A 27,493-nucleotide genomic window follows, 5' to 3' on the forward strand; every position below is an offset into this window, starting at 1 on the left:
AAGAAGCCCGTGGGCGCTGCTCATGCTTGGTCTGGCTGCCTTTATTGCTCAGGACCTCCAGGTGCCTGCAGCCTTCTGACCCCCTCCAACAGTGCTGCCCCGCACCCACTCTCACAGGGCTTGGAGGCAGCAGCTCGGTGCTGTTTCTGAACCGGGCCTGCACAGCAGAGCTCTGCGCCTCCCTCAGAACATATGGAGCAAATGGAGGATTCCCCCCACCCCATATAAATAGCAGCAGCAGCGTTAATTCATGCAGACGTGCACCGAGCTCACACTGCACACATCCCCCTTGACACGCATGGCTGCAGGCAGAAAAGAGCCCAGCACTGCTTCCAGCCAAGTGTGAGAAGCTGCAGGCAGCCCTGCAGTGTGCTTCTGTGTGCCCCATGGTGCCCTGCAGCCAGCAGCCACGGCTTGGCTCCAGCCCTGCAGCAGAAGGGAAGCAAAGGCAAAGCTCAGCTGAGCCCAAAAAAGCCTCAAGCTCAATCCCTGCAGAATTCCCCTCCCTACGAACAGGTTTCAGCAGCACAGAACTACAGCCAGCTTGAAAGGAAGTTGGAAATGATCACGCTCTTATAGCATCAGGGGGCTCAGTAGCTGCGCGCCAGTATGCAGGGAACATCAGTTCCTTCTTGTAGCTTAGAAGTGTTTTTCCAGAGGGCAATGCACTGGCACACATTTGGAAGGAACAAACACAGCCGCACAACTGAGCCACCCTGCACTGCCTCTCTCAGAACCCCCAGGCTGGGCACCGCACTGCCATAGTGAATCCAAAGGGAAGCTGTGGCACAGGAACAGTTTTATTGCCTTTTCCTGTGAATGTGCTCCATCCCTCCACCATCAGCAGCACTCCTCCATGGGCTCAGCTTCTTGTTACCCACAGCTTCACCTCACCACCTCTACGTGCCCTCATGGTGAAGGGGCAGTGACCCCTCAGCTTCAGCTGAAAGAACCACGCTGGAGCTGACATTGCAAACCATGGGCAGTGCAGCTCCCTCCATGCCCCGATCCATTCCCACAACATGAAGGGCAATGATGGCTGCATGCAGTGTGGTTTGGGTCAGGTCATCACTGATGAAGACCCATCAGCACGGACCCGCCATGCTGCAAGCACATTTGCACCTAAGGCCTTCAGTGCATCACTGACAGACAATTATTTTTTGCAGTGGTTGTTCTGCTCTATGCACAGCAGTGCAAAGTGTAATCCCCACTGTGGTGTCATTAAAAATAACCATCAGTAGAAGCTGCTGAACATTTCTTAAATGGGGACAGAGATGGAAACATCTGTAAGGCTTTATGGTGATTAACCTTGTTATTTCCACAGTACAAATTACACAGGTTTCCAAAATCTGTCTCAGGTTGAGAAATGCAGGCAGAACTCAGGTTTGAGGAGCGCTTCTGAGAGCTTGCTGTCTAAGGTTTGTCACAGCAGCACTTTCAAGAGAGGACAACTGCAGAAGCAGAACTGAAAGAGGAGGCGAAGGCACAGAAATAGAAAACTCAAAATTACAGGATGAAGCTGTGTCCTTTCTGAATTGCTACAAATATTCTCACCCGTAGGAGTTGCAAAACCAGCTAATGACACCGTTAGTAGCGGAAGCATGAGCAGTGCCAGTGAGTCACTGCAGAACAGGGGCAAGGTGCTCCAACGCCCTGCTGCTTCCCAAGGTAATGGAGCACATGGAGAGCAAAGGGAAGGTGACTCCAGTTCTCAGAATGCAAGAAATCCTAATTTGCGGGAAGTGATAGAGGGGGTTGTATGTGACTGCGGTTAATTCCTCTTAAGTAGAATGTTACTTTCACCACAATATCCTGGACCTATGTCAGCCTGATGATCTCTGCAGGACGGCAGCTTCTTCTGTATTACATTTCTCTGGTTATTGCACAGGATGCTGTGTGACAGAACGGAACTGAGCACTGTGCTGTGGGAAATCCCCCGCTCACAGACCACACAGAGCTGGGTGCCACTGCTCCTGCTCACCACCCCAACCTGACCTCAGGAGAACCCAGTTGCAAAAAGACACACTGCCCAAAGCCATCAATTTCTACAATCATTTTTATTAGTTATGGAAGAATCCCCACTAGTATTTACATAGTGCAAAAAAGCTGTTATTACTCCAAAAAGTACGGTAGACAGAACAATTATCCTTCATACAGCAAAAAAAGAAATGGAACAAACCCCTTCATATTGTATTTCATAATTTTTCTACTGCTTTAACCTAAGTATTACCATAAATCTTTTAAGACATTAAAGATTAAACAGCTTTCCTAATTAGACTATTTAAAAGTAAAATATATGAACTATTGAACATTGAGAAGGTGGGCTGTGCCAACTGGGTTTCTATTTTCACTGTTACCATTCATTGGAGTGGAAGCTTGAGGTTGAACATTCTTACATTTCCTTACGTAGGCAGGGTGGGGCAGAGCCCTCTGTTACATATTTTTATGGCTTGCATCTGCTGGTTTTTGTTTCATCAACTTATCGCCACGTCTCATCTTGACATGGCTAACACTGAAACCAATTCAGTGGTTCCATTAGTTGGCACAACTTCACAGAAAATACTTAGTGACAGTTTCAGCAAACAGCAGCTTCTCAAACAATAATACTTTTTACAAATGTGTTTAAGGTAATGTCATTAAATGTAAGTTAAAGAACCAGACAGAACCACACTGTGTAAGCTCCCTCTCACCCAAATGAGCATAAGGACACCTCTTACTTTTACCATAAGAATACCAACAAGTGCATCTTTGAACATTTTCTATAATTTTTAACACACAGGTCAATACCCTCAGTCACTGCTCAGCTCCAATTGTACAAATATCCACGCGCAGCCTGAGCAGAAATGTCAGACTTCAGCCAGTGGCAGCAGTGCTCTTCAGTGCGTGCTGACAGGATCAGGTCCTGAACCTCTGTTGTTTTTACTTGGCCCAACTAAGGACAAAAGCTCTTCAGTATTTTTCCCTTTCGCATATTTGCAACCCACATTTCATGTCAAGAGATACTTGAAGTATTTATATAAATAGGTTGCATACATAGCCATCTCTATCATCCTTAAAGATCCCTACCCCTACCACAGATACATTACTTTTGATTTTACCAGATAAATTAAGTGGTGAAGTCATCTCTATAAAGAACGTCTTAAAAAAAGTAGATTCATTTTCTGGATAATCATTTTCACAACAAAAATATCTATATACCTATAACTACAGAAACACCTTCTCTTGGGAACCATAACAGCCTGTATAATAAACTGTGTACTTGTATACCAAATAGAAATTCAGCTACTTAAAAAAAAAAAGCCATGGTACTGTAAAACATTTTTATGCTTTTTTTCCCATTCTGGTGGTAATAAAAATCAAAGTTACCACAGTGAGATACTCTCCTCAAGTGCTTCAAGTGGTAAGGAACTTCCCTAAACTTAGATGCAAATGGATCACTCCCAAAGGAACTGCAGTTTCATTCCCCATTATTGCTCATTCCCAGCTTATCAAAAAGGAAGCACCAGGGCCAGTTTCCTTTGCACCTTCCGTTCGCTCCTCCAAGGGTGATCTGCCACACTGAAAGAGACTAGTTCCTTATTTGCTGGCAAGTTAAGAGATATTAGAAGTGCTATGTCACCTTCAAGAACTATTAAATCTGTAGCAAAATTGCAGTTAAGTAGTGGGCTGAATATTACAAGGTTTTTTTTTAATATATATATAAATGTCAAAAAATCTTAAAATGACAGTCCAAGTTCAAAAAGACATACAAAAAGATGCATTTGATGCTAATACTTCAAGATCAAAAGTCATTTGAATCACTGGCACTGAAAAAACAAATGGAAAAGTTACAAACATCTTTTTTTTCTCTTCTGATGTTCTGTTTTGCCCTCAGTGAATACACCAATCCCAGCTGATGCTGAGACGTGCTTACACATCCAAGGGCAAGTTTTGCTTGTCAGCAGTTCAAACACCTATCATTTCCTAAAGCAAGAACTCTTTGCAAACATACAGACAGAAGTCTGCCATACAGAGAGTGAGAAATTTAACATTCAGGAGGCGTCAATCCTCAGTCTTTGTTTTCCTACAAAATGCCTGTTCTAGTATCTAGGAAGATTACATTAAGGAACTAAGAACACGACAGAACAGCCAGTTGTCCAAGCAGCTCTCTACACTGCTTATGTACATAGCATTTGCTATGCCAGTATCTATCAAAGCTTTATTTACATAACACACAGATTCCATTATTCTCATTAGCATTCAAAAACCCAGGGGCAGACCATTTCTAAACCCAGAGTCTTTTTTTTCCAGTGCAACTCAAGATGCCAGCACTACTACTACTACTACAAGCGCTGGTCCCACGTTAATGAGTGTAGAACACCCAACTAAGCCAACTATTGTGTTTTTCTTTCAGCTAATCCAGAGGGTTTTTTTTTAAATGCATTTTGATACAAGTGATAAAGAAAAATGAAGTGGAATTAAAGTGTATACACGTGAGTTACTCTTTGGCTACTCTTGTGGTGAAGCTCCTGCTGCCGGCAGTTTCGGTACATCTCTTGCCAATTTAAGACAAAGATGAAAAACTCTGCTTGCATGCAAGGTTTGAACATACTCCAATCTGAAATAGAGCCATCATCAGTTAACAAATTTCACAGAAAATCTCTACAAATGTGTGGTTCAAGGTGGGAGGTGCTTCCTTCTTGTACCTCAGAGCCACTGAAACACCTCCCCAGACTGCAGAGCACTTTCCCCTTTCCAGGGATAGCGACTTTCTTTTCTACTCTAGAGGTCAACTCCCAGGGCTACCACAAATGAGAACAGGCAGTAAGAGGTCACATTTGGAGTACAAACTGTGAAGATCCATCCCAAATTCAGCAAGAAGGTGGCCAGGATCAAAGCATGCAGATGAACTTATCAGTAAATTGAGCCACTGCATCATTTGCACTCACTGTTAAATAATTATTCTTCCTTTTTGTAATGTTACATAGACTACAATATGCAAAATCAGCTTTCCTGAGGTAAGTCAGAGGAGAAAAAGGAAATCATCAGTTTACTGAAAGCCCTGGATAGGGATCCACTCTATGGTTTGTCAGACAGCAACTGCAGAGAGCATGGGTAATTTTCCTTTCTTGTTCTTATGCAATATTGCCAATTTGTAAATAAAATAATAATAAATACAGTAGTTACATCCCTCTAGCTCAAAGTTTTTCTGAAATCCAAAGTTGGCATAGCTTATCATAATCATTTCATCTAATCAGCAGCTTGTTAACGATGCTTTCACCAAAGCCAACAAAGAACTCGCATTTATGTCAGCGTAAGAACCACGTATACATTTTCTCTATTTTTCATAAAGATTACAAATGGGTTTTTTCCAGCTTTTTTTTTTTTTTCTCCTGGAAAACAAACACCTAAATCCTGCTTCTATTTCTAGACGGAACTAGAAAAAAGAAAAAAAAATCACAGCCAAATACACTGACACGTCTGGCATAACACCAGTGAGAAGCACTGGTAAATTGTCAGTCTTAAAATGCATGTTATCTCTTTGAGAATGAGCTAAATGGTCACATAAAAGAACTCTGCTTAAAATTGGTCAGTTGTAAGAAGTTTCCTTTTACAAGACGTCAAGTGATTACTTACCAAAAGATTTTCCACACAGTTTCTATTCTTGGAAATAGATAGTGATTAAAACCTAAGCTCATTTTTATATCAAACAGGTAACAGACAGCTACAAAAATATTGTGAATTAAATAAGCATTAAATGTTTAACAGTGCAAAATGTTGAGATGAAGCATATGGAATAATGGCTGCAACTTTTACAACAGTTAGTTTTAATATAATTTCTAAAAAGTTCCTGAGTTCCTGCTGATTTTTACGGCATGTAGATGGAATCTGTATGTTCCTTATTCAAAGAACCGCAGATGGTGGGCTTATGCTGAATGTTACTTGCATGCTTATCATTTGTCCATTCCTCACTATCAACAGCTGGATCGACCTGCTCAGAAGTCTCTATTTCTTCCTCCTCGCTTTGTTCTGCATTGTCTTCTTCAGCACCACTAAGGGTCTTCCCAAGCTGGAGAGTCTCCATAGTTCTCTGGGTCTCCGAAACCCAAGATTCAATTCTGCTATTAAGCTGAACCTCTACAGAAATTGGTTCATGGGCATAATCCTCATCATCTTCTTCATCTTCCTCATCCTCCTCTTCCAGCATTCCTGGTACAAGAGTACTGGTGGTACTGATCATGGAGGAATTCAGAATATCTCTGCAGCTGCCATCCAGTGATCCTGTCTCCGTACTCTGCTGTGAGGCCCATTCCAGATTGTCATCTGGTTTCACCTCTTCTTTCTCACCTGGTGTGGCTTTTCCATGATTTGTTGCTGAGGTAGTGCTGGTTGTAGCCAGGAGTGGCTGTTTATTAAGGGTAGATTTTGCAATTTGACCATTGCCAGCTTTTTCTGGTACTGCAGTCTTGGATGAGGATTCTCTCTCGTTTTCAGAGGTTTCTAACCCATCTGATGTCTCTACCATATTTCTCCAGTTAGTTTCTACAAGTTTCAAAAGAAATTTGTGTAGGGAACAGATTAATATATATTTTTAAATAGAATTATTTCTTCCAAACATTCTGGAATTATTTAAATAGCAATTGGGAGCAATCAATTTGAATATTAGTCTACATTTTCTATAAAATTTTTAACCAGAAAATCAGTTGTGTTTGCTACAGTCTTACTACTAAGCTTTTCTATGCAAGTTCAGTAATACTTGAAAAATCTACCTCCACCAATACAAGTTAGTTAATTGTAACACTTAGGAAGAGTGGAACTTAGTTATTATTTCCTGTATTGCTCAGGAGAAGTGACTTACAAAATGAATCAATTTTAGTATTATCCCTGACAGCTATAGACTACTGATGAAGAAACGCTGTATTTTTAGCTGCATTTTCCTTTAAGTAGCATTTGGAAATCTCCAGCTTCTGGTTACAGAAGTATTTTTTTTTCCCCCCCAACACTTACCATATTCTTTTTCGTTCACTTCAGATATGGGTTCAGAAATAACACTACAGAATGAGATAGCACTTGCTGCAGAGGGATTACGAGAATGACCCATGTGATGGGGTGCCTTCTTGACATTCTTCAGGGCTTCTTCTGCCTGTTCCTGTTCCATTGCAGCAACCATATCTCTGTATGCTTTCCTGGCCTCTTCAGTCAGTGATACCAGCTTATTAAATAAATCCTGAGTATGAAGACAAGGTGGTTTTTTTTGTTTACTTTTTTCCCCTTTTTCAAATAAATCAATTTTCTGCTTTTAATCAATAATATACCACATAATGAAGCTTAAGCCTACTAACACCAAACACCTTTACTTCAACCAAGAAGTAGCTCTGCATTAAATATAAACACCGTTGCCCATTTATAAGGCTTTAAGATGTCCTTACTTGAAAATTCTTTACAACCTTAAGCCTTCCAGAGAATTTCATGTGGTCTTCTAAGTCTACAGGAAAGTTACAGAGGTGTCATGGACAAGCATTTCAATACACTGGCCTTTCAGATACAAGAAAAAAAAGAGCTAAATTTCAAAAGAACAGAACTTAAGAGATCAGGCCAAGGCCGTTATCAAACGTGTTAGATGTGCTGCCCTTTGTGCTAAAATAATTCTCAACTATACGGAACGTAACTGTTCACTCCAGCCATATACTAAGTGAATTACTCACCTCAGCACCTGAGTAGTTGAAGATACCCACTACACTAACAGGAACCAGCTTGTTCACACAACGACCAAGAGCTTTACGTCCAAGAGCAAAGACAAATGGAATTTCTTGTTCCCGTGCCATGGCTATTACATTATAGAGAGCTTCATCCAATCCACCTTGAAGAAAAAAATTTAACAAGATCTAGTCAAAAGTCACAGCATGGTGACACGTTCTGTAATCCAACTTTAACTGAAATTAGCCAGTAAAACTTCGAGAAACACTATCATAAACTGTGTACAACAGGATAACAAGCTGTAATCTGAGGGCAGCCAGTGAGCACACATCGGGGTGCTTCTGTTGTCACAGCTCTCTTACTGAACAGAGCTTTGCTCTTCTGGTACCTCAGAAAGCTTCTATTTGTATTTCTGGTAGGGGCAAAAGTATCTTGATGGCCAAAATATTTCCTTTAGAGCAGTACACATTCCTCTTAAGTAATCCTCCTTAAGAGGACCCAGAGCTCAAAATTTCAAGTATATAACAGACACACTGGAATCAAGTTGAAGTCTACTGCACACATTATCCACTCATCTTCAGCTATTTTACTCCCTATGGAGAAGTTTATTTCCAGAACAGAAGATTAAGAGAATGAAATAAATATAGACTGGCAATTACACAGATTCTAAAGTGTTACATCACAGCACAGCAACTGAAAAGCAGTACTAACCTTGCTAATCAGTGCTACACAGTGACACAAGAAAACAGTAAGCAAAATGAATTAGAGGCACCACTTGTTTCTATAATTTATACCTTTTGACTGGATTTTTTCACAGTTGGGAGATATAATTACACACTTGATCTTGTTCAGCTTCATATGCTTAGTAACCTCACGCAATCCCATCACAAGCCTTCTCCTTGCTTTAGCTCTCATGGGATCTTTTTGATAAATTCGTTCCTGGAAGCTGACAAGCTCTTGCAATAACAGAGTCACACATTCATCAATTTCTTTACTCAGAACTTGGTTACAGTATCTGTCAATTCAGAAGACATCAAATATTAGCACAGCACATACTCAGTTTCCACTGAGTCTTTTTTACTAAAGAACTGTATCACTTCAAGATATTTGAAGACAAAAATAAAAGAAGCTATTTGAAGTTGTTAAAAGGGACTGGAAAAAAAAAAAAAAAAAAGACTGCATATGCAAAGTTTAAGAAATACCTTGAAAAATAGTTATTTTCTCTAGTAAATCAGCAAGAGGATTATTTAAAAGTGCATAGAAAAGCTCCAGGAGGTGCCACAAACAATTACTCTCTTCCTTAATTTAATGATCTTAAAAATAAATACGAAATTAGTAAATAACATAGGAAGAACAAATATTACAGTATTTTCAACATTCGTAAATATTGCTCCTCTTTTCTATCCATAAAGCATACCCAGCCCTCCTTTAAAAAAATTTTAAGATTACTTTCATCTAGTTTTTGTTCCAAAGAAAATCCATGTATGTGTATACATACACAGTACACATCCACACGAGCATGTATACATTTACATACACCAAAATACATATGTAGGTATCCATCTACAGGAAAACAAAGTAGCAAGAAAATACTTGCACAGGCTTGTACTGATTAAAGACTAGTTTATGTTCATTCACTAAATCTATCCACATTTAAAAATGAAGGGGACCTAAAGTGCAAAACTTGAATTCAATAATGCAGAGCTCTTACTCTCTGAATCTCTTGCTATGAATTTTGGTTATTGCAGAAGATGCCATTGGACTACCTATCCCAGAACTAGCAGGTGAGCCTTGGGACACCGGGGTCATGCAGTATGGAGAATTCTGACTTGCTGGTGAGAGTGAAGTATCACTGGGCATACTTAGCCCCGTTTCTGAAAGACAGATTTGAAATACAAAGACATTTTCATGTAAAAGAAACAGCATTACAATTTGTATGTGCCTCTCTCACACTCTCCAAATTATACTCTGAAAACAGTAAACAATATTTTTCCCGGAAGAGCAATTGAAATGAGGCAGTGTGACATAAGCACACTCAGCACCAATTCTGAAGCAGTACACTGGAGTCTTGGTAGACACCCTCCCATCACCAAAAATCTCCTCACATCAAGAACATAGAAAATCTTCAGAGCATTTCAGCTGCTTACAACTATTGCTGCAAACTGACAGTCCAGATACTGCAGTTTATTGACAAATGTTTTCTGTACATTATAAAACTATATATAAAAAAATATATATATATATATATTTTTTTTTTTTAACTTCCACACCTGGCTTACTTCTAGTTTGCAAATAAAACCTAGAACAATGTAATAAACATACATCCATTTATTAACAATGCTAATTAATCCCACAGGTTTCAAATATCCACTCTAGCTAAATGAGTGAGGATTGCATGGAGGCCTAGAACACACACCGCACTGAGTTTTCCACAACTGAGGAAGAGATAAGACATCTCAGGAAAAAAAGAGATCTAGCTTCTAGTATTTCATAATGCTAGAAAACAATTACAAGAGATCACCAATAGACTGCATTGCATAAAAAGAGAACATGCAGTAGGTTAGTCATGGTGCAGGGAGGGAAAGCAGGAGCGGAAGGAAGAGAGACTGACCTTCTTGAGAGGCCAGCTCCTGAGACTGATCAGTAGGCAGGCTTATATGAACTTCTTTCTGCTCATCAGATCCCAAAATGCTATGATCTACTGATAATCGGCCTTTCTTCTCTTCTCTCTCTTTCAAAATGATCTAGGAACAAAACCAACAACATCTAGAAGTGATGACCTTTAAAGAAAAACAGCCATTTGACTGACCAGAGCACAAAATAATCAATGTGTTTCAACTTTCCTATTCATACCAGGATAAATAAACATGAAATCATTTAAGTCCTCTCATGGATCACAAACAGTATTTTATTCTAGCATTTTACAGACTGTATACTCCATACTCTCATACTTCACATAAGCAGTGCGTTCAACAATTTTTATTGTTAAATACTTGTACAGCTTCTTTCTGGGTATGTGATACTAAGAACTCCTAATCCCATTTTTCATAGAGACATCTTATGCAAGAGTAAGAAATGTCTTTAAGAAGCACCACTATAACAGACAGAATCCTCTCTTTTAAATAAAGAAGTGCAAAGATAATAATGGCAGTATATCTGTGGTGCTTACGACAAATAAGACAAAGGCCTTAATAACAGATGCTTAAGAACATTTCTGGACAGGTGTCTGTTATTTACTTGAGTTTGAAGTTCACAGCTAAGTCAGGAGAGAAGAGGAAGAAAAAGATCAGAGAAGAAAAGAAACAGAAACCCAACTCAGCCACAGCCAACCTTTGTACAACACAGCTTTATCAGATTCTAACTACTCATGTTATACGGTGGTCTTGAAAAAGTTGCTTGCTCTGCTACAGGTCTTTATCATTTCCTATTCTTTATTTTTTTTTTTCCTTATTTTTTATTTCAGGGCTAGTTTTTGTATTTTATCTTTTAATTTCAGCATATACTTCATTCTCCCTGCATGCACACGTACATAAAAAAGCAATTAGTTCCACATTCACTCAAAAAAACATGTTTTGCTTCAAGTTAGATACCCACTGTTAAAAAAAATAACAGTAACAGGGTAGGGAAATTTAGCTCTGCATAGTACACTACAATGTAGGATTCTGCAACACAGAAAGTATGCAAGTGTTTCCATATGTTATAATGCTTATAGTTAAAAAAAATCCTTGAAATCCCTATTGAGATAAGTTTGCATACCTCAACTAGCTCCAGAGCTAGAAAAGTTATGTACTAATGTATTACATGCCTAAGACAAGGTATCAGTGTTACTAGAAACAGAGAGAAAAGGTCATGATTCCTTACCCTACTGTTACGATCACTAGTTCTTGGGTAAGAAAATAACAGTTCTTACTTTGAGTGCAGATGTGAATCAGAACACACTATGGTTGATCATTTACCTTTTTAAGTGCTGTAGGGCGTTTCAATTTCGAAATCTCTCTCTCTTTTCCTCTTTTCACTTTTGGAGCAGTTGAATCCAAAGGATTAAGGCAACCCATAGATGGCTGCCCCTTTGTTAAAGACTTTCTGTTGGCAGACTCTTTGGTATGAAAGGGAGCAGCACTGCCAACTAAAAATGAGAAAGATGTTAGTTTCTCTAGAAGACATGTCAGCTTTTGTTCAACATTGCTTTCAGAGTTTCCACCGATGAATTCTTAAAAGTACATTTTCCTTCCTTGGAAAAAAGCAGTTCATAATGACAGGAAAATTACATCATTTGATATTGTCACTTCCAGATGGTTTTAAGCTTTCTTTAGTTCAGCCTCATGCTTTCGGAAGTTACGGATTCCAGGAAAATAACTACTTGATAACACTGATAATGGATCTCTCAAATGACTACATGTAACATCACAATAGTAAGATAAATTGCAACTATTTATCCTTCTGCTGTCAGAGACTTAGCTGAAGGATAAAACAGATGAGAGTGCAGTATGAAATTAAGTATCTTCTGTTTCTCACAGAATACAATAAATATAGTCTCAAATGAAAACGTCAACCATCCTTTGTTGAGCTGTTCGATATAACTTCACCAACTTTAATTAATGTTTGAACGCAGATGAAACTCAAAGCAGGTAAATGAAGCAACACACATGGTAACTGTGCACAACAGAGGACTCTAGAATATCTACTATTGCTCAGGAATGAGATTCAGGGGTTATAATAGATGACTGAAAAATGTCAGTTCTGTGCTCAGCAGCAAGCTGAGAAAAAGCTATTTTTGTGTTAAGTATTGACAGGAAAAGCATACTTAAGAGAACAATCACATTTTTAACTTATAAAATGCATTTAGTGATAGAAATACCTGTGTATGAAAGAGGTCTGGTGTTGGTGATCTGACGAGCTTTCATTGCTTGCTGCTGCTTTTCAAGAGCTGCTAACATGTCCCCTAGATCTAACTGAACAGGAGTCTTGCTCTTCTTTCCAGCAGCTTTTGATAAAGCCTCCTGTAGGATGAACATCACATGCTGAAATAAACAGCACCTGCAAAACTGTCTTTGAAAAGAGATTCTTGCTTTTACAGAAGGAGGCAGGTGCTAAAAGATACTCCTATCAACTGCATGCAGGGGAGAAGGGCAGAAAACTACATACCTGGAGTTTTTTCTGTTCCATGCTTATCTCCGAATACTCCTGAGCTGTTGCGAGTGCTGCTGCCAAGGCCTTCTTCTTCTGACTTTTTGCACGCTTTGGTACAGAAGTTGTAATGGGAATTGGAGTCTGGACTATATTGATTGGAGAATTCTCTGGTAAGTCATCTAACTGGAACATTAAAACAGTGCATACAACACAATTAAAGACCTTTCTCTTAAATGCCACAGAAAGCATTAACACGCTAGAAGCCAAATGAGTAATTATTTTAATCATAAGTAAGACCCAATAATTAAGTACATCTAGATCACCCAAGTAAGGTAAGAAAACTAATAAATCTTAAGTACTTTTGATAGGAAAAATACTATATTTTTTCCAATTATCTTCAGGGTACTTTGCAGACTGACTGCTAAGTGAAGGTGATTTTTTTCCCCCCACTCAAAACATTTCATGCAGGACTTGCTTTTCATGGACAGCAGCCAAATAGGTTAAGTAGTTTACACAGTTGTGAAACAAAACATTTAAATAGATCACATAAAAAGCACATCCGCAACACTTATTTCTACAGTCTCAATGCAGATGTTTAGCTTATTTTCCTTTCAGAAGAACCTAATCAAACTGATTACTTCAGGAAACTGAAACCACAATGTATTTGTGGATTTAACAATTCCACATCAAAGCATCAGTCCCATCACCATTCCACATCAATGCAAGTCCCTCCAGTCAAAGAATAGCTAGGATGTAATCTAAGTATTAATACAAATAAACCCAGATAACCCTCAAAAATCAATCTCAGGAATCCTTTTGCACATACTACTCACTCAAGATTTAGCATACAATTTCAGAAAAGCAAAGAAATTCATGAGAAACAATCAATGAAATGGTGAAGTGTTCAAACATATTGTACAGTCTCTCTCATTAACAATCTCATTAACAGACAAGAAGCCAGCAGTCTTTTTAAGATGGGTTCTACGTTCCATTTAATTTACATATTTTACACATCTAAAGCCAGCAATGCAAATATCCTAAGGAGATCACAATTTCGACATTACATAAGTTTGTATCTTTTTAAAATGGATCTGTATTATTATTACAGTATTTGGTTTCACAACAACTTCTGCTAATTTAAAAATGATTTGCTTTTGTTTTAAAAGAATTACTTACTACTTTGGGTGAAATCTTCTGCTGGATGTTACTACTTTTGCTGTTGCCACTGTCACTATTTAGTTCTGGAAACTCATCTTCATCCTAAATAGTAAAAAACAATAATAAGAGCACAGAACAAGAAGTCACATTAAAGTACCAACTGAAATAGCTGAAACGACAACAGCAAGTTTAATGCTGAAGATCCATGTAAACTAGATGTGCTTGAGACTGACGCAGAAAGTGACAGACAAAGTTAAAATAGTTCTGTATCCGTAAAAGCATTTTTTTTTTTTAATTATTTATTACCTCTTGAAATAAGTTCTGCTATATTTAGAAAGGAAAAGTGTCTCAGAATAGTAGTTTTTATTTGCAGGCCAAAAAAAGTTTCGCAGCTTCTCTCTTTTGATAACATCACATGTTCTACATTTATCTCACTAATGCATTAACAGTTTTCACACAACACTACCTCAAAATAGAGAGGCTCAGGACTCTGCTCTGCTCTACTTGATTGACTCGTAGTTAGAGGCTTTTCATGTCGTTTCTGCAAATTCTGTCTCCTTTCTGAAGAAGTGCTGTGGCCTCTGCATCTGAAACCAGACTACAAAATAATAAATGGGGTTGGTATTATGCAATTTCAGCTTTTCAAGATGTGTGTATGCATGTAGGACATTCATATTTGTTAACTGGCAATGAAGAAGGCATAGTCTACAAGGAATTATACTTAGCAAGCTGACTATTTTAAACATTAAAAAAAGCATTCTACAGATAGCATCAAATCTATTCTAAAATTCCTTGTTTTCATATTACAAGAAAGAGAATACTTAAATTTAGAACCACTAACAACATACCTGTGAACTATTTCTTTGCTCAGCTTGTCTTCCACCTCTAATAAATGTCTGAGTTTTTTCAATCCAAGGCTTTTTTTGAATTGCCTGGGAATTTACGTTAGTCCAACTTACACCAGCTGAAAGGAAAGCGCCAGCTATAAAAAAATGAATTGATATGACAGAGTACATCATAGTGACATGCATGGAACCAGAGCCAGGAACTCCAATTTGATACAATGCAGTTCTTCGTGTAGTTCTAAACTCCTTACAACATTTATTTCTGTAGCTATTTACAGAAGTTACCTGAATCACTTTTATGGAAGAGTCACATGACAGATATTCAAACTGTCATTATCAGCAAGCAGTCAGATAAAGGAAATACTGAGTGCACATGCACAGCAATTTCAGTGCAGCCATAAACAACAGCCATTGGCATTATCCACTACTACTGAACTAATCACATCTGTTCATGTCCTTAAAGTATGAGTTCTTCTCAAAAAGAGTTCTTTATTCTCAATGAAGAGCAATGCAATTACCATCTATATACAAACTGAAGTCCAAAAGAGTAAGGAAGTATGAAAATGAAGTACGATAGAAGCACAGCCTTGTGTGAATGCTTCCATTGCAAGCCCTGGATTTTTTTCCTCCTTTGAAGAGAGGGGTTTTGATAAATTATTAGTAATAGCTACTTATACACTTCCATTCAACAAATCAACAAGGGAATATTGATGAGAATGATGGATATCACAGTAAAGACAAGTCTTCAAAAGTGTCTGATGAGTTACAGCAGAGTCCTGGAAGCAGACCATTCCCAACAAGACAAAGCAAAAATAAAACGTACACAGCTCACTACAAAAATGCTTACTTGTATTTATTGATGGCTCTACAACCTGAAAAGGAAAAAAAATAAATCGTTTTAGTAGTCTTCTTTTTTGGTCTGCAGGATACAAATTTAGTTAGTTAAATTACTCAGTTATGTTTACATACATTCATTGCACAAGAATCCGCATTTCTTGAAGTCACAGCTGCAGCCTGGTTATTGCCATGCTTAGGACTACAATAGCCACTATCACTGTCAATGTCTGCTTCACTTGCACCCTGCTCACTAGAGGACTCCGCAGCAGGGTGAGAAGCTCTTCTGCGTCTGCCTTTTGACTTCCAAAGCATCGTAGAGGCACTCTCAGAAAGTGACTTGTTTGCTATATCTGAAGGAAAGTCTGCGACACAGAGATTTAACAAAGTAATTAGTTAATAAGACACAAAAAGCCCACATGATAAGAACAAAAGGAAAAAACAGTCCTTGCACATGACAAAAAATTCCCTTTAATATTAATGACACCAGCTTTTTTTCAAAAAAAAAAAAAGATATCTAGATCCAACTGTCTTGACAAGATAAAGGTGTTGCTGGCAATAGCAACATCTCTGCAGGAATACTACATCATTGCAACACTGTACTCTGACAGATTGAAAAGGTTTCCGCAAATACCAGCGGCCTTTCTTCATTATCTTCTTGATCTGCAGAGGTCTCTCTCAGAAACTACCTCTTAAAAGAAGATGGACCTGTTTCAGAAAGATCGTAGCCAAAATGTAGTTCTAGTTATTTTGTACTCCCTTCCCCCCGAAAACAAACAAGAAATTACCTGTTTGCTGTGATGCATCAACCAACAAAACAATCTTTGATCTGTTCTCAGGACCTGATGAACTTGTCTCCTTCTGAGTGGCTACATTTTTCACTGGAGGACGTTTATTTTTTATGTGCATCTGTAACTGCTGCTGCTGTTTTAAAAGATTAGCCAAGCACACATATAAGCCATATACTAATTGACTTCATAGTTGTAATCAAGTTAAACAAAGTTCCAATGCTCCCCTACATATTTAAAGACCTGGGTTAAAGGAAATATTCATAAAGTATTTGTATACATTGGATTTATTAACCTTTTCAAAACATTTTCTGCATGAACTTTTTTTTTTTGCTACTTCCACACCTTAACAAAAGGTAAAAGTATGAATATATTCTGTTTTGTCAGGACATAATTCAACCTAGACCAAACTAGCAGAGACAGTGGGACTCTGCCCCATACTACACTTACAGATTTTAAGCTCACCACGTATTTTAGCCCCAAAGTATCTCTGCATACTGTTACACAACACTCCAGTTAACATCTTTTCTGCCCACCTTCTCTTCCATTGATATACTTCCATACTTGCTCTTGCTCAAATGAGAAGCATGTTTCTGTGCAGGTACTTTTTTTTTTATGGCTAAAGTAAACTATAAATAAAACAGACTGTGCCATGCTTACTTTTGGTATGATTGGTCCCCTGTTACTGCTTCTGCTTCGCTGGGTGGATATTGGAAAGACCTGGCCTGACGGGTTGGGACGCTCGGTGCATTCTGTAGTAACTGTACTCACAGCATTTGCTGTTTGAAAGGGTGCTGAATAGGGAGGAGGAAAAGGATGATAGAAACCCATGACCTGAGCACAGGGTGCTGGCATCAGCTGATAGTACGTGTATTCTGTAGAAACAGGTGGCTGAGCAGATATTATAGGATAAGCAAGGTACGGTCCTGCAGGATTTGGGTTGGGTTGCTGCCATCTGATGTCATTGTTATATAATGGAAACTGTCTGTAAAAATTCAGAAGGAAAGAAAAAAGATTGCTCAGTAAGTTTATCCCTGTCAAGAAAATTCTGCACATCAGAAAACCACCACTCTTAGGGGAAAAAAAAAAAAACAAAAACAAAACCATTTCAGAGACCATTAGTTTTTAGTAACTGAACTTAAATCTTAAAGATTCCAATTAAATGATGTTCAAATCTCCAATTACATTAAAGAGTAAAAATATAGAAATAGTTTTGTTTATCTTGTCATGTGCAAACTTATTTCTAATGTTAAATTTAGAAATTAGAGGTGGGCATTTCTCTTGAGAAATTCTTGGAACCAACTACAAATTAAATTTTTTCAGCATCTCAGAGAATAAGCAACTTCAGAGGCAAACTTCCACAGGTAAGCTAGCAGAAAGATGACAGTGACATGCCTGTTAGCTTAAAATACCTGAATATTTGGCCCTGAATAAGAGGAAGAAGTCAATTAATTCTTGCTCAAAATGCCTATGAAAATGCAGGCCTTAAGAAACACCTGTAAAAGCCAGCCTCTATTTGAGAAGTTTACTAGTGAAATGAAGTGCCGGTATTTCTTCCAGTGTTTATTTGAGATACAGCATACCACAGGACCACTCCCAGGGAAGCTATAAGCCCAATTACCGTCTCCCTCTTCACACCTCAAGAAACCAGGAGACCATCTACATAGATGCCCTACAATGCCCAAATACTACAGAAAGCAAATGACACGTGAAGAGCCAGGGTAGTTTTACAGATTTGCTGTGGGCAGTTGCTAAAGGATTCTTTTTGTTTTTACTTACGCAAATGCAGCAGTACTATAGAGTGCTATCCTAAGCAAACATTAAGTAAATTTATCAACATCAATAAATACATGTGTATTTGCATAATGAGCACAAAATAAAGAACACTACAGTTGTGTATTTAATGAAAAACCTTTGGGCTAGAGTGATGAGATCCTAAACTCAATGTATTATAACCACTTATTCAGGAAACTGGATACAGCTACACTGAGTGCAACAGTGTCAGGTGTTCCCTCATAGCAGGATACTCGTTGCACACCTGGAGCCTTGCTTCAGAAGCAGAAGATTCAAACACAAGTCTCCTGACTGCCTTGGAAGCAGCAGACAAAAGATTTGTATCAAAACCATGCAGCAAGTAAAAGGAAAAGAGCTGAGGAAAGCAAAAGGAAGCAAACAAGTGAAAAACATTCCATCCTCACTAATGAACAAAGGGGAGATTAAATGCAGCTAACAAGGAGTATACAAGCAGTTGTCACTGACTTAAAATTTCAAACTCATTCACAGAGTTTTTCTTCCATTAAAACCACAACCACATGTATTACCTATTGGATTGATTTTCCTGTACAAATGGATAGCAAGTGATCAGGTAGCTGGGGATAGGAGTTGCTTCCACACTATTAATTCCTCCGCTGTCATTAGGAAGCGCCATTGGGATCATTAGTGTTTCTGGACCCTTCTTTTGAGGAATAAATGGTTCTACTTCAGCTGACAGCTTGACATTCTGAGGAAAGAGAAAGTACTGCAATTAAATACAGAATTAAATCATTTAGGAAAACTTAAAAGATTCATAAAGTTGTGTGGCAATCATCACAAACAGCAGGCAAAAGGGCGACAAGGCTACAAGCCTTCTGCAGTCAACTGAAAGAGGTGGAGAACAGTTGGTAAGTGGTTGTTAGATCCTTCCAGTCAACAAAGGCTGTAACAAATCAACATCTAGCATTTATATTAACCTTTACAAAGTGCTGTACAAACACCAATTAATTTAAAAGGAACTGAAGTTCTGATCTTGCAGAGGAAATGCTAGTCTGAACACAGAAAGAAAGAGACTTGCACTGTAGGCGGAGCACAGTTGTGTAGGCTTGCATAATTGAATTCAACATATGGAAGATGTAGTAATGCCTGGTGTGCACTACCAAACTGACCATGTTCCCAGGCAATTATAGAACAGATTTTTTAGCCACCATAGGTTTACTGCTAAAATAGATGGAATGTGTGTGGGGTTTTCTTCTGTGATACACCATCTGCACAATTTTAACATATTTTCAAGTGTTAGAAATATGATTACATTTTGTCATGATAAGAGAATTAAAGACTGCTTAGAAATAAGTTTTAAACTGTGCTCTCAAAGGAAAAAGACCACCCCCAGCCCCAAAGGCATCCTAACAGCTTGTATAGCTTTTTTACCCACGGCTTTGGTCTGGTAATAGATGAGCTGGATCCTATGTTTCAACAATGACAAATGCTCCATTCAGTCAGTTAAAGAAGCCCTACTCTGAGATGCAGATCCACTATAACCTGGAATTCCATATTCTAACAGAAGTCACATTTAGCCAGAAGTGATCTAATTTTCCAAAGTTTTCAGCTTCAATTCCCTTGTCTCACACTAGTTACCAAGTCATTTCTTTCTAAAGCAGGCAAAGACTCCACAGCTTTTTCTTTCCTTTGTCCAGGAAACTATTCCAAAAGCCGCACACAATCTGTAGGAGGACACGCTCTTGTTTTAAAAGAGGTGGACCCTGAAGGTTCGATGTGCAGTGGACAATCTTACATCCTTGTCACTATTTGTTCAACACCCTCAAAATCAGGCAAAGAGCATTTCTGAAAACACCACGACAAATAGGTACAACCACCTTGCGATTTTCAGTTCATATCTTTGCTTTGTCAATCCCACAATCCATCTAAAGACATTTCTGTTACTGCTCAGGATCTCAACATAATAACTTGTTTTAAAATTTACTTTTGAAATGAAACACACGTGCAAATCACGTGCTTCCTTTATCAGCATGGGGTGAGGAAGTAGGGAGAAGCTGGAAGGGGAAAGTCCAACAGCATTTTGAAACCGCAGCTGTCCGACGTCAGTAAGGAAGCTATTTTTCTTGATGAACAGGCAGTTTTAACACGTCAGACTGAACAGGAAAGACTCCCAGCTTAAACATTTGTTTGAGCAACGAAGTCAAGACACTTAAATAGAAGAAAGTTTAATCAATCAGTAAAAGGTAGAAAATCATAACTAACAAAATGACTAAGATCCTGTGTTGCACTGTAATTTACCAAACAAATGAGGTGAAACCCAGCAGTTACTTAACTACTTGGTTGTCACAAAGAGAAGTGGAAAGAAGTTTGGACAGTAAATGCTCCAGGGCTTCACTTAAGTATTAAACTTACTCTTAAGTCATCATAACTACCAGCACTTGGTGCACCATTTTTATTATATTGAAATATTTTCCATACATGTACATGTAAAACTTAATTGCAACATGTGATGTCTGAATTCCCTGCTAATTTCAGAAGAATTCTGCTCACTGAATTCTGTTAAACTCCATTTGACACCCAATGCTACGTAACCACAAAGACAGTCTGTAAGAGCCACTGTAATGACTTGCTTTTTAATATGCATTTAATACCTGTTGAAAAAGTTTGGTTCCATTCCTGCATCTGCCTGTTTATTTTATCCTTTCATAGTCAAATTGCTCATTTATAGTTCTTCCATGAGATTTTATGTAGTTTTAGTTCAAATTTCACCATTAGCTAATTCCTGTATATACCAATTCACTTATATGCACAGCCAGGAGGCAACTCCCAGGTGCAGAAGTGCCCTGCTCTACCCAGGGTTCCCTCTCAGGCCTTGGGCTTATCATTGAGCTCACAGTGACTCACATGCCCAGCTGTGAAATCCCAAGTCACCTGCTTCAACGTAGCGTCACAGGACTATTTTTTTTTTAAATATATATATACACATAGAAAAACTGCTTTCAAACAGTGATCATGTTGTAAGTGACTGAAACACTCTGATCAACACTCTGAAAATGAAGAGATTTTTTCCATGACATGTAAAGATTGCCCTGCAGAACTGTTCGCAATAGAATTCAGTTGTGGGCTGGCCTACAAAACCAGGCTGCATAAGTGTAAAAGCAACACACTAAGGCTGTCTCATCCACAGAAGATTCAAGAGCATAAGCAGGATGAGCTCTGCAGAAATACGGAAGCACAGAAAGCTCTCAGACAGCTACACCTAACCTGCTGGTCAGTGCTTTCCAGCTACACGCTGACTGAACTTTGGCCAGAACACCAACTACAAACCACTTGAGAACCGACTAGGAGAACAGTCAAAACATCTGATATTTGTGATGCAGGTGGTACAAGATTATTTTAAGGAGCTTCCCAGTCTGCTCTTTCCTTACATTGTTTTGGCAGACTGATGTGGAAATACGAGGAAAATGACTAGTATTTAATAACCATTCACTTGTAGAGCTCTCTTAGTGAAGAGAGATCTTTGTGATAACAAATCGTATCATCGTTATTATTCTCACAAGGGAGAAGTCTTTCACATTTCACTTTTAACAATACTTGATAAGTGATCAGCACAGGAGCTGAATGACTCCATCAGCAACGCTGCCACAGCAAAGGCATTGCTTGCCAATTGGCAAAGATCAACCCTATCTGTTAAGGTACTGATAGTTTTGATCAGAGGCTTTAAATTATGCTGAGATTGCAGAATTCTTGATTATTCTAGCTGTAATATTTTCAAGATAATACATTATCCAAACTGCTTCTGCAAAATTAAAAAAGTTACCTTAGTTTTCCATCCAAATACTTCTGATAAAGTGTACTTGATTTCTTTATATCTTTCCAGTAAATATAGAATTCTCTGTTTTCAAATTTCTTCAAGGGTGGCAGGTGGGGAAGATTTGGGTATTTCATAAGTGAACAAATCTAGCAAAACAAAGTTATTTTGCTCCTTCCATAAAACACTGAGATACATGCATTAGAAGGATAACTTCAATGTTTCCTTCCCTGTTGCCCTCTCTCTCATACAGGTAATGATTAACTATTGCTATGATAGACAATTGGTTACTATATTTTCTGTACAGCTTATATTGATCTTATTTATAGTACTAAGATAAAGAATATCCTGTAGCCACAAACAGGTAAGGGTGCATTTGAAAGTTAATACCCTTTTTTGTCTACAGAACTTCTACAGTGTGTTAAAGTAATCCAAACAGTCCAGAAGACTCTTACATGCATTACACTATTAGCCCTTTTCTTGCACAATCTGTGCGTGTAGACTTGTCAATTACATCAATATTTTTAAGATGTTTCCTTCATCTTGCTGAAGCAACTATTTTTTAACTTTGCATTTATTCTGCAGACTACGTATACATATATTAGCAAAATGGCAATGTCAGCCTTAATAAGGTGTTACAAAAATCCTGCAAGCACTGAATAAAAGACAAGACCCCTTTTTGAAGTGGCATGTTGTTTCAAATCCTAAGCAGACAAGCCAAAGAGCACGGAGATGTGTAGTGCAGCAATTCCTCAAAGATGGCAGTCACACTGCACAGAGCAACAAGTGCAGATGAACAGAACCCTGCAGGACTGATCACAGAGCTGACCTGCAGCCAAGAGCAACAAAAGGTACCGACAAGAAAGACGCCAAACGCTAACAAGCTTTTGGTAATCCTTACAACAGAACACTTGTGATACTATTTAATGCTATGATTGCTTCCTGACCATTTACCCTGCAGCCAATAGAAACCAGCACTTTGCAACTGACATCAAACACGGAGCTGGGCCCTACATAGTTAATATTAAAAAAAAAGTATGTTTTGATCAGGCAATCCAAAAGCAAACATCACAAGACCTAATTTTACTCTGGCATGAAATTTGCTCATGTTTATTCAACCTTCTACATCATGAAATTGAACAAAGCTTTATCGAAACTGACCTTTGATAACTAAACTTGTTTCAGCATGACTTAAATTCATATTTAGAATCCTCAGATTTTCAGCCACTTGCCTATCAACAGAAACACATTCCTTCAAATGAAACCAGGACTCACACAGAAGTCTCTTTTGTAGATACCCCTAGCTTTAATTTGCAAAATGCTTTGCACTGTCTCATTACATATTTTGGTCCAACAATTACAACTCTTTCAAGACAGCATATATATTGAAGAGATCCTTTGTTTCCTATATAAAAGCTACTGTAGTCATCAACAGCTGCAAAGACAGAGGATGACACAAGCAGGAACAGACTGGTAAACTTTGTTCTATAGTTATAGCACTGTATGTTTAATCTTAGAAAACTTTTTGTTCATTGTATTTAATGCCATTCAGCACTCCGCATTAAATGGGAGCACTGTCAGCTTGCTCTCTTACTGCAGAACACTTGGTATCTATCTTACCATTTACAGGGTGAGAAAATAGATACAGATGCTGCATTTCAGTGGGCTAGAACAAAATCAGCTGTTTTACTGCCACAAAGTCTGGAAACTAGAAGTCTCATCACAAACATAAGATAAAAAGCATAGCTCAAATAACTGCTTTTAAAAACCCTGTTTCTTAATTTTAGATCTCAAAATCCAGTAGTACTACAGCAGGTGACATTTCGTCTATTTTAGATAAACTTTACCAATATGGAAGTCATTGTTTCTATAATTAGCTGCTTCTAAGTGGCAGATGCTTCAGGAATGGTAAATATGCAGTCTGACTGGAAACACCAGCAGCGCCGTTTAACAGCACGCACCATTCCATCCAGCCTTATTTAAACACAGTAATTTTGATCCAACACTTTAAGCAAATACACTACTGAATTGGTCTTTCCCTTTTCCCTTAGCTCCCATACACAATTCTCTTTCCTTTCACAAAAGAAAATACCCTATATTCAGAAACAACAAATTATTAACTAATATTCTAATGGCAGAACAGAACAAGTTGCTTTTGTACCATTCAATAACAGAATATTCTAAGAAAAAAAGTGGGAAAAACTCAAATGCAGTATTTGTAGTCACAAAGCTTGTCCAAAAGATAAAAAGCTATAAATAGGATCCTCTTCACTTATCGTACTTACAGCACTTGACAGTGCACATCAGCTCCTGAATTCACACTATCAACATGAAGTGGGAGTATGAGTGCCGTGCAGTCTGCACACTGAAGGTGTCAGAGCAAACCACTCACCTGCCTGCTTCCTCACCACCACAAAACAGTCAACGAGAAACATTTGTGATCAGAATGCTCAGAAGACCTCCATGTATCATAGCATTAATACTTTAAATGTATTCAAAAACACATTCTGTAATAAACAAATGCCCTAATGAAATCCAAATTCTTCTGTACTTTCAAGGTTCAAGAGAAAGCAATGTGCAAAACCTAGAACCTGGGACAACAGATCTTTTTCAGTCTGCTGACACTTAAAGAGTCTGCCATGAAAAAGAAACAGAAGGAAATAAAATAGGATAAAGAACACATAGATCTAGATCAACTACCACAGCAAGCTCTTTATCAGGCCAACTGTTGAATGGTCGAGAAAAGCAGAGGCAAGCACACTGGGCAGTATTTAAGCAACAGCAATACAAAACACAGGTACTTGATTTTGCAACTTCACCTAATTTCTCAACCGCATTAAAGAACCAAACGCTTAATCACAGGGCTAGACAAGTGCCTAGGACTTAGAAACAAGGCACAGCAGTACCCTGCAGAGGAGAAGTGGATTCTCTGCCATGACCAGCTCAATAGAAAGACTGCTGAAGGTCACATACTGCATTTTCTTTCACACAGAGGAAGCCTACACTTAACCACTTCTCATCCATTCATCCACTTCTAAACGGAACAGGCTTCAGATCGCAATAAATACTACTATAAAATATTTTGAAGTGTTTTTTTTAATGTTTTCTTCTCCATTAGCTGCCAAAAGATCACTGGGCACATCACAACAAGCAAAGCCACACCAGAGTGAAGGTCCAAATGTCAAGAGCAGTGCACAGTGATGCTATTTACTTGTACAGGTGCCCACATAGCTTTGGTGCGTGATGTCTCATCTGGATTTACTCATCCAGCACCCAAAACTGTTCAAATACTTTCCCCACCAAAGGCGCCTGCAATCCTCCCTTACTCTTGAAATACTAATTTCTACCATAGCACGGTACTCCTACCGACCCATGTTCTAATTCCACAGTAATTATTCCTATCATCAGGAACAGTTACTTTACTGTGGTTGGGTGAGTAATCTGGGGGGAAAGGGAAGAAGAGAATTAGAAAAACTGTTATCATGCTTTGATATTCATTTATCAGATGTCACACAATACAGGTGCTGAAAGTAGACCAAATGGGAGAAATCATAGAACAGCTCCCAAAACTGATGCAACCTTACCCTGCAGTTACACTGATTATGGAGATTACAATATATCTCACTGCACTAAAGGTAAAAACTCAAAGCATTTAGGAATCTCTTAACTTGTTACTGCATAATTAGGAGAAGAAAGCAACAAGGCAGTTGAGCCATTTTAGAAACTTAACAGCTATTAATTTGCCTGTCTAGAAGCCTTACTAGTGGACAAGGAACTAACAGAGATAGATACGCTGCAAGCAGAATGAACAAGATGATGGTTCCTGCTTCAGAGAGCTCAAGTTAAGGTATTGCAGTAAAGATAACTACACCATGAGATCCAACACTTCCACCGTAATAGCTCATGAAAACTGAGAATCACTATTTCCAACAAATAAAAAGAACAATTTGATTGTGATATGAGTATAAACCTTATAGTAACGGGGCAAGAAAGAGTTCGAGCAACAGGGAACAAACATTTCACAACTCTACCACAATCCTAGTTATGGTGGAGCCAGAAAGGAAAAAAGTACAACAGATGAATTAAGTAAAGTATTGTTTTCTACATTTTAGATCATTAAGACAACACACTGAGAGCCATAACATACTTCTTTAGAAGCAAGAACAAAATGGAAAGTATTGTATCTGTAGAGCGCTCTATTCTAAGCTCATGTTATTTACTTGACTCACACTACTACCAGAAATCCCTGGATATAACAAGGCACAAAGTAACAAAAAAGGAACATCTGAATTCAACATCAGAATTTCCAAAACATTCTGGTGAACTTGGAGCTTAGAATTACAACGAGGCCACAATGGAGGGCAGCACTCACTTCAGATGGATCATTCAGATCTGCCTCCTGACCATGGAAGCTCTCATTGCATGCATGTAAACAATCACACTGACACTTGTGTTCCAGCACAGCCTTTTTTATAGTTAAGAGTAACACAGAACTAATTACTTGGAGAAAAGCAAGTTCACTATTACAGGGAAGAGAAAAAGGTGATTTCCAGAATTAGCGCCCTATATGCCCAAATCTCTCCCTGTCAGCAACACCCCTGCACTAAAAACTTCAGCCAAAGCCCTGCACATTTTTCCATCACTCCAACAAGTGCCAGGTCGCACACATCGCAAAGTTCTGCAAGTCCCTTCTGGTGAGCACACCGCCTCGAACGACCCCTCACAACCGCAATTATTCCACAACCTTGAAACTGAGTCTATCTATAGGAACCTGAGGGAGAGGCCGAAATAGAGGGCACGGCCCTCACGAACACCAAAGGGTGAGTCCCACAGCGCTCGAGTTAACGCGGGCAGACCCAGCCCGGGCTCCAGAGGCTGAGGAGGGCACAGCCCTACGTCTCCCGCAGGCCGGCACCCAGCCCCGGGCCGGCAGGGCAAAGGGCCGCGCCACAGCCGCTCCCAGCCCCGGGCCGGCCGGAGGGCTCCGCCAGAGGGGACCGCCATCCCCTCTCGACCCGCACCCCCTCAGCCGCCGGCGGTCTCCGCAGGCCGCGGGCCGCGCCCCGTCCCCGCGCACGGCAGCCCGGGACGGCACCGGCCGGGCCTGACGGCGGGCAGCCGCCGCTCCCTCCCCCCCGCCGCTGCCCCCCTCAGCGCGGCGCCGGGGCGTAGCCGCTACCTCCTCCCACCGCGGTTGTTTACAGCTCCCCAGCGCCGAGTCCGCCCCCCGCACCTTGTCGGCTTTGTCCATGGCTCCAGCTGGGCTGGGCGGCGGCTCTAATAAGGGCGGCGGAGGCTCCCAGTTGCCTCCTCCATGGCGCTCGCTCCCCGCACCGGGATCGCCGCGCTCCCGCACACGCCCAGGGCGGCGCTGGCACCGCGCGCAGCTATCACGGAAACCGAGCCCGGCTACGCCACGGCCAGGGGCGGGGAGGGGGGACGGCGGCGGGGCGAGGGCGGCGGGGAGGGATCATCTGGGACGGAAGCCGGGCGGGTCC

General features: G+C 39.5%; 1 protein-coding gene across 2 annotated transcripts; it reads right to left on the minus strand.

Moving 5' to 3' along the window:
• Window positions 1-2,038: 2,038 nt before the first annotated feature.
• SECISBP2L (SECIS binding protein 2 like) lies at window positions 2,039-27,449 on the minus strand. Of its 2 annotated transcripts, none has more exons than XM_085234003.1 (18): window positions 27,229-27,449; window positions 18,754-18,932; window positions 17,093-17,417; window positions 16,433-16,568; window positions 15,780-16,009; window positions 15,658-15,682; window positions 14,814-14,929; window positions 14,432-14,563; window positions 13,984-14,067; window positions 12,823-12,990; window positions 12,536-12,677; window positions 11,634-11,803; window positions 10,289-10,421; window positions 9,389-9,551; window positions 8,472-8,692; window positions 7,686-7,840; window positions 6,988-7,207; window positions 2,039-6,522 (listed from the first exon to the last, which is right to left on the minus strand). In XM_085234003.1, exons 1-18 carry the CDS (start codon window positions 27,244-27,246, stop codon window positions 5,849-5,851), a joined length of 3,291 nt encoding a protein of 1,096 aa, XP_085090129.1. In that variant the 5' UTR covers window positions 27,247-27,449; the 3' UTR covers window positions 2,039-5,848. The 2 variants fall into 2 exon arrangements, with proteins under 2 accessions (XP_085090129.1, XP_085090128.1); XM_085234002.1 differs by having other exon boundaries at window positions 14,814-14,947.
• Between the last annotated feature and the right edge of the window lie 44 nt (window positions 27,450-27,493).

Source organism: Meleagris gallopavo, chromosome 12 (assembly GCF_905368555.1).
Source record: "Meleagris gallopavo chromosome 12, MGAL_WU_HG_1.1, whole genome shotgun sequence".
Classification (NCBI taxonomy): Eukaryota; Metazoa; Chordata; class Aves; order Galliformes; family Phasianidae; genus Meleagris; species Meleagris gallopavo.

What these genes read in the sequence shown, in the direction of transcription:
- SECISBP2L (XM_085234002.1), bottom strand. An exon ending in CAGACCTCTTTCATACACAG is followed by an intron (nt 11,804 to 12,535) that starts GTATTTCTATCA and finishes TCTCATTTTTAG; the next exon opens with TTGGCAGTGCTGCTCCCTTT. An exon ending in GGAGCTGGCCTCTCAAGAAG is followed by an intron (nt 9,552 to 10,288) that starts GTCAGTCTCTCT and finishes TCTGTCTTTCAG; the next exon opens with AAACGGGGCTAAGTATGCCC.